Source organism: Eimeria mitis, genomic scaffold (genome assembly GCF_000499745.2).
Source record: "Eimeria mitis Houghton genomic scaffold, Emh_scaff1273, whole genome shotgun sequence".
Taxonomy (NCBI): Eukaryota; Apicomplexa; class Conoidasida; order Eucoccidiorida; family Eimeriidae; genus Eimeria; species Eimeria mitis.
This window is the reverse complement of record NW_024012841.1, coordinates 1-8,142: the sequence shown is the minus strand read 5'-3', so window position 1 is coordinate 8,142 and position 8,142 is coordinate 1. Positions and strand designations below refer to the sequence as shown.

Genomic DNA, 8,142 nt, shown 5'->3' with positions numbered 1-8,142 from the left:
TGGAACTCCAGCAAACGGAAGCCAGCTTTATTTCGGCATCCAATCCCGGTGAAAATGAATTCTCGCCAAAAACGATTCAAGAGGAATGCCTTCGGTTGTGCCGTCCTACGCGATATGATGGGCGCCGGGATGCACAGGCCGTAGAGGAGTTCTTTAGTTCGCTAGACTTATACCTCCGCTTACAAAATACCCCAGAAGAATTCCAATTACTGCTGGCCTCCTCCTTATTAGAGGGGGATGCACAGCAATGGTGACTACACTTAGGCAAAGGCTGCCTCTGCTTCGGCCTGTTGCTGCCTAGGCCCCAGAAGAGTCCTATATCATTACCAAGTCCTTGCGTGTCTGGGTCAAATTCAGCCCCCAGCCAATGGCATCTATCCTGGCCACGATTGCTATACTCTGAACACATTACCTGTGTATCTTTCGAGTAGCTAACACTCAGCGCTTCCCCCTTGGGCGCCTGCAGCTGTTCCACGTCACAACTTGTCGCCCTTACCGGCAAGCCCTTTAGTTTCACGCTATGCCATCCCTCAAATTCCTGCACTTTCTCACCCTCAGCGCTCTTCTGAGGGTCAGTCAACCCGTTTTGCATGTGCAGTGCCCTGTATTAAATCGAACACTGTCTCTGTTGTCCCTCCTGTAGTACCTTCCTCCCTTTCTGAGCACCTTGCTGGGGCACCCGATCTCGTTTAGTACGCATGCTATCTTCGGACTCAGCATTGTGTGGGATGTTCTCCTCAGTGCAGCAAAGCTTTCATGAGCCCCAAGCGTCCCAGCCCTCTGCTGCTCGTTTATCCTTGGCCTAGGCCGGCTCACCCCTAAACTACCTAGGCCCTGTCGTTTCCCTGGTGTGTGTCCGTTTGTTCTCGCTTCGATCGTACATATGTTTCTTTCTTAGTCTGATCGCTTGATGGGCACGACCTGGCCCAATGGCCAAGTCCCCCACACTTGTTACATCGGTTGCCTTCTTTCCTACACTACTCTACCTTCTCATTTGAGCAATCCCTTGCCCGATGTCCACGTCCATTGCAAGAGTAGCACTGCACCTGTGCCCCCTTTTCTCTTTCCCCGGCCTATTTAGTGTCCCTTTGGTACTGTGTACCCCTTTGCCTTTCTGTGCCCCCTTTTTTGGTTTGCTGCATCGTTTGTTCTGACTTCCATCCCTTGATGTGCGTCTGCCTCTTGTCCTGTTTGCTATTCCGCACCCAGCCTTGTCTGATCAGCTCGCCACGCCCCTCCACTTCTCGTCTGAACGTGCCAGTCGTATACTCGTACCAAGTCGCTGCTCGGTTTGCGACAAGGGCCCTCTCGGCCAGCATCTGCTCCTGGATCTCTACCCAAGAAGCAATTTCATGTTTCAGCACCCTCTTTACTATCTCGTAAGGGAATCTTGGCAAGAACAACTCTTTAAGAGTTTCTTCTGGCTGTTCTTCCCCTTCCGTCAGCACACTGGAAAGCCTTTCAACAACCTCTTCGAAGTTGCCGTTGTATTCGATCTCTTTGAGTTTGGGAATAGTCATTACCACAGTCGTCGTGCCGAACCTTTGCATTATGAAATCGTCAACTTGTTCCCAGGTTATCTGCCTCAGCTCTGGTTCCCTTCTATTTGCTGTACAATAGTGTACCAACGCATTTCCTGTTATAAATGAGACCACATTAGCGAGTCATGCCTCTTCGCCATTTGTAGGGCATTGTAGTATTGGTTAATTTGCATTAGGCACTCCCGTGGGCGCTCTCCGCTGAAGTCCGGTGGAAAGCGATGACTTGATCTCGAGTACATATACGGCCGCTTTTAACAATTTCCCTATCGTATCATCGCCGGGAGGGGCAAATGCAAGGTGAACAGCAGCAGCCGTAGCAGCAGTTTCCGGAACCACCGCCTGAAACGCTGCAGCGCCAGGAGCTGCCGCTCCAACAGCAGCTGTAGTGAATATTCCCTACAATCAGGGCAACAATGCCGTGTTCGTTGTGAAATGAGTGAGGGTTGTATGAATAGTGGAAGTGTCTGTGAGTGCTTATTGATGTACATTGAATATAACATTGGTGAATGCATTAATGATTCTCTATGGAGTGACCATTGATATTATAGGAGAGGCTGACATGAGCCTTGGTGCAAAGGTTATTGCAAAATGCTACGCCGTCTCCTCTCCCAGCCCCAAAGGCCGCAGTGCCTGCTCTATTGGGGTTGAGAGATAATAATTTTCAGAGAAAAAAAACCTGAGAGAACTAGTATCCTTTAACCTTTGTTAGTTGGGTATGTTGTTGTTCAGTATGATAGATATTGTTTGTCAGCTCGCAATACTCAGCTGTGGGGTTCTAGGGTTGCGCCCCACAGTAGTCCTTCAGAGATACAACCTAGTAATACGTAAAGCTAGCTGCAAATATTTGTACTAAAGAGAAACACTGTAAGTTATCTTAACCAGATCTCCGCATTCCAAGAGAGAGACTGCTGGCTCTCCCCCACTTCTCATCAGCTTACAGGGCCCGCAGTACCTAGAGTGTTATAGGATGTCATCACCCCTTCGTGTGAGGGAACTTGGTTCCCTACTACGCCTCATAATTGTGTTTTTTCATCTGCGTTTGTGTTGTCGTTGGGGGCACGAGATGCAGAGCTGCTGGCAAAAACCAGTGCATCTACTGGAGTGAGTGGGATCAAGTTCCGAGGGCCGCATGATCCCTTAGGCCCCAAACTCCGCTTAGTCTGGCCCTTCTGAAGGGTAGTTTCTCACACAGCCCCAGTCCGTGAAGGTACAGCTAGTCTTATGTGCCCCCCGCGAGGTAGCTCGCAGTGTTTAAGAGGAAACAGACAAACAGGGAGGCAACATGGTTAGCCTGCAGGGGCATCGAGGTAGCAAAATATAAAAATTTGCAGAGACCTGACAAGAGGTCCACTAGCATCTAGCCGTCCGTTGCCCGCTTCCGCGACCTGCCTGCATGCACACTAGGCGTAGGTAGTGCAGGGTCAAGTAGAGCGCGTAGCTCTTCTGGGGGGATCGCCTCCCCTAAGCGACCCTCCGAAATCCACTCATGATCACGAGTGATTGACCCTTTTACGTAGTAAAAGGGTCAATCACTCAATCCATGCCTGGAGAATCTGTGCCCTTGAGGCTGGGCAGCTCGCGAGGTCGTTGCAGCGGTTTCCTTGCTATAGTGCGAGGGAACCGCGATGATTTCGCGAAACGGCTTTAAAGAAACCAACGTTAATAGTGTGGCGGCATCTCCACTTTGAGGGTAAATCGATAATGTACGCCGACGCGTTGATCCGAGAACTCACCGCAAACGGTCCAACGCATCGTGTGGCGAGCTTCTTGGGTTGGTCGCTTTCCTGCGCGCTACGGAGGGCGTTCGAATCCACTAGAACCACGTCGGCCTTGTTGAAACTAAATGCGGAATGTCTTTTGTCGTAGTTTCTGGCTTGGCGTTCTTGTGCCTGTCGCATGCAATCCCCTCGCTGCTCCACGCTGTGTGCAGAACTCAGAAGCCGCAGTCGATCGGGGCTGGCTTCGAACAGAGAGGTCGAGCGGCGGACCAGCCAGTGTAGTGGAGTTTCTGTGTAGACCAGGGACGCCGGGGAGCAGCGAGTGGGCGAATGCACTCTAGTGTTATAAACCCATTCTGCACAACCAAGAAAGTCAAGTCAGTTAGATGAGTTCTGTTGGGTGTAAAGTCGTAAATACTGCACTAGCGTGCGGTTAATTCGTTCAGTCAGGCCTTCTGCCTCCGGAGGGTTGGCGGTGGTCATGTTGTGGTCAATGTTGAGCCGTTTGCATGAGGCGGCGCCAGAAGACGCTATTGAACTTCGGATCCACTGTCGGGAATGATGCTTTTTGGGAACCCGTGGAGCTTGCACACATGATTAATACATAGTTGAGCCACTCCCTCTGCTGTGAACGTGCTCTAGCAGGGAATGAAGCGAGCCTATTTGCTAAGCCGATCCACCACGACATACATACTATCATGGCCTCTGACGGGTGGTAATCCCACTAGAAAATCTATGGAGATCTCCGTCCAGATCATATCGGGAATAGGCAGGCTGTGCAGGAATCCTGGTTTGAGGGTGTTTCGCGACTTTTACTGCTAGCAGTCCGGACAAGAGAGGGCGTATTCCTCGACTGACGGGCGCATCCTAGGCCGCCAGAAGGACCTGGGAACACGGTCCACCGTTGTCTTGACCCCACCATGAGCTGCTAAAGCATGCTCATGCACTTTCCTTAAAGGTTCCGTGCGAAGCGAGGCTGGAACGTACAATCTACGAACACCACGCCTCGTGTAATACCAGAGGAGATCGCCATCGACGCTGTAGTGCTTGGCCCGTCGCCCATTGTTGAGCTTAGCTACGACTGCAGCCGCATGAGTATCTAAGGAATAAGAGGAACACGATTTCGAAAGAAAGCGAGAATCCCCACAAAGACGTGCGGTTACAGAACATTGTGCCTGACCTGTGGGGCGTCTGGAAAGTGCGTCAGCGACCAACTTGGTAATACCCTTGATATACTTGAGGGTGAAGTCGTACTGCGTGAGCCGGGAAAGTCACCGAACAACTCTTTCGTTATCGTAGTCTTGCAAAACTCGTCGTCAGGTGTGTCAATGATTGATGATCAGTCTGAACCGTGAAGTGCCTGCCGTGCAGGTAATGCCGGCACTTTTTAACAACCCAGCAGACCGCGTAAAGCTCCTTTCGCTGACCGGATACTTTTGCTCCCTCTTTGTGAAACGTTGTGAGTAGCAGGCGATTATTTGATGCTTATTTCGATCCAGTAGCCTGCTGAGATAGCATAACCCCGGCTGCAAGCCTCTCCTATAGTCATATCAATGGTCACTGCATAAAGAATGTTTAATGCATTTACCAATGTTATACTCATTGCACATCAATAAGCACTCACCGATATTTTCACTGTTCATACTACATTTAGTTCACAACGAACACGGCATTGTTACCGTGATTGTAGTGAGTATTCACTATAGCTTGGCAACACGCTTCACCATTGTATTGACCCAATCATGACCTGATAACGCATTATCATGCATTTTTCACAAAACATCCATGCGGAGCGAGGCTGGAATGGACCATCTAGGAACGGCATGCTCCGCTTGAAACAGCAGGAGGTCGCCATTGATGCTGTAGTGCTTGAACCGTCGCCCATTGTTGAGTTTAGCTAGCATCGCAGCCGCATTTGTATCTAAGAAGTAAGGAAAACGCATTTGGAGATATCACAAGAATCATCACGGAGAAGTGCAGTCACAGAGCATAGGACCGCATTGGCATGAGTATCTAAGGAATAAGAGGAACACAATTAAAAGATAAAACGAGAATAATCACAGAGAACTGCAGTCGCATAGCATTGTGCCTGACCTGTACCGCATCTGGAGAGTGAGTCAGTGACCACGTTGATGATACCCTTGATATGCGTGACAGTGAAGTCGTACTGCTTGAGCCGGGAGAGCGACCGAACACCTATTTCGTTTTCATCGTCTTTATCAGCGGGGTTTACGGCCCTAGGGATCATAGTGTAGTGAATACTCACTACATTCACTACATTCACGGCAACATTGCCGTGCACGTTCTGCAAGAGTCACGGTTGACTGAACAATGGAAATGCATGTGAGTGCTTATTAATTAATTTATGAATGCACTAAATGCTGTGTACGAAGAGACGTACTTATATGACTATATGAAAGGTTCGCATGAAATTTCGTTCAAAAGGTGCTGCAAAATGCCAGGCGTCTCCTCTCCCAGTCCCAAAGGCAGCAGTTCCGGGTCGATTCGGGTTGCAGAACAGAATAATTTCGAGAAAAAACAGGAGAAGCAGCCTTCTTTAGGGCTTGTTATCCTTGTTGTTTTGCTGTAGCAGATGAGATGTCTGAGTCTCTGTAGCAGTTTAGTTGAGGGGGTCAGTTGACTTTTGCCTGTCGGCCCGTTCTACTCAGCAGTTCGGTTCGAAAGTTTTACCCCACAATAGTCTTCGAGAGGACCAGCCTACCAATGTGCTGTGTTTATTGAAAATGTTACACTAAAGTGTAATATTCTGTATCAACGTGAACAAATCTCGGCATAGCATGTGAGGGACTAAGGGCTAAGCCCACATATCATCAGCTTACTGGGCTCGCTGCACCTCCATTGTTATGGATTCACATCACCCCATCGCGTGAAAGAACCTGGATCCCCAGAAGGCCTCACAGTTGTGTATTTGTCTGCGCCTCCGTTGTCGTCGCGGGCAAAAGATGCAGCGCTGCGGAGATTGTTTGGTGCATCCATTGACGCGAGTGGGATCAAGCTCCGATGGCCTTATGATCCCTAAGGCACGAAACTCCGCTTAGGTGTCCTGGTGCATGGAATTTTCTCACAGGAGGAGACAGTCTAACAGAAAGTGCAGAGCACATCGCTACAGGTAACGATCCAAGCCAACCTCCCAGGTAACCACGAAGTGTTTCCTTTGCAGCATGCTTTTTCTCTGCAAATACTTACTGATGCTCGCCAGTATTTGCTTGCAGGCGGCCTGAGAAGCCCAAGCGAAAGTTGTTTTGCCAATTTTGGGCACACTATGCTACATTAGCTGCGTGGGAAGCCCAAAGGGTGGGGCCCAGCCCCAAAGAAGAAGAACAAAGACATTGATGGCAGACACATTCTCTCGGTGTAATCCACAGCGAGACGCAGGTACCAACTCCACACAAACCATGCTACACTACGTTCTAAACCACAGAACCCTAATCTCTAACCACTAAACATGAAACACTACAACCTAAACTTAATACTAAACAATACGTTAGACAATAAGACCTAAACAATAGCCACTAGAACCCTTAAACTAGGCCAGTAAACTGCTACCATATGCCGTGAAACCTGAACGCTAGACCGTGGACCGCTAACCCTAAAACCAAAGCCCAAATCTCCGGGGGCCAAGACCAGCGTTACCCTTAAGCTGTAAATGCCAGGCACTAGAACCCTTAAACCCCCATAATAAGCTGTAAACGTGTATCGTAAATCCCGACCACCAGAGCTACGTAAATACTGCTTTTAGGTGGTCAATATCAGCTATCTATCAATAGGCATCAGCAGCTTCAGCAAAGTGAGTCTGTGCTTCTTATATAGCAGTTCTCGATGGGGCATCAGGCCACATGGAGCACTGTTGTGGTCCTCTTTTGCAGCCTGCTATATGAACGCACTTACTAAAGCGAAATCGAAATCCCCCTGACCTCCTCACTTATAGTGATGGTGGAAGCAAGAACATTCGGTCAACGTTTAAACGGAGGTAAAGCCAAGCGTGCAGTCATTCCAGTCACGGCAGAGAGACAACGCTGCTATAGGTATATGTTCTGCCAACCACTATCGTTGATGCTCCTGCGACCGCCCATACAAAGTTTTGCCTACACCATGCACCGCAGCAAAAGTGCGTGAACAAACGCAATTGAGAAAGGGGCGTACATCGCCCCTTTCTCAATTGCGTTTGCTCACGCACTTTAGTATCCGCTTTCGTACTTTTGATCGCGAAGGCAAGTCTAGGTGCTATGCAACACGCTCGTCGCCACCCCTTGGCACCACCGCCCCAAACCGCTGTACGCAAAGCCACGCACGAATCACCACACCGGCAGCGCACTCCTATTCATGTGCATGCGCGTATGTCATTCCGCCGGAAAGCCTAGGTTCTTAGCTTCAAGTAGGACTACAGTGTCACCTTTGGGGCCGTTGGAGCTGCAGAGATATTCCGCTTCTTTTCTTTGTCGCTTTTCCACTTCATATTGCATCCACCGGGTAACCCACCTAAGCGTTTTCGCGGTCATGCGCATAGTACACGCACAGGCTAACACGTCAGCCTCAGCGTTCAAAACACCAACATCATTTTGGAGGGCTAGACAACGGTAGCTCACGTCCCGTATACAACGAGGCTTCATCAACATCGGAAGAACTACACCCTGTCAATACACCTTGCGTATGCTTGGCGATCCTACGCCGCTGGAAAAAAAGCTCACGCAAACAAGGAAGGCGGGAAGGGATCAATCGTATTTTCAAAAAAAAGCCTCAGTAAGTGCCGTCGTTTTTATCATCACGGCGAAAACACAAGCACAAAACAGAGTGGTCTACTCATTCCACCAAACTGTGCAGCAAACGAGGGCAAGCCGTACCGGCGTTTTACCTCGCAGCCA

General features: G+C 49.5%; 1 protein-coding gene across 1 annotated transcript; it reads right to left on the bottom strand.

The window, feature by feature from the left end:
• Nucleotides 1-1,073: 1,073 nt before the first annotated feature.
• On the bottom strand, nucleotides 1,074-1,550 carry EMH_0033490 (uncharacterized protein; the record flags this gene model as incomplete). The annotated part of the gene is made up of 1 exon (XM_038022232.1): nucleotides 1,074-1,550. One exon carries the CDS (start codon nucleotides 1,548-1,550, stop codon nucleotides 1,074-1,076), a length of 477 nt encoding a protein of 158 aa, XP_037878086.1.
• Nucleotides 1,551-8,142: the final 6,592 nt, after the last annotated feature.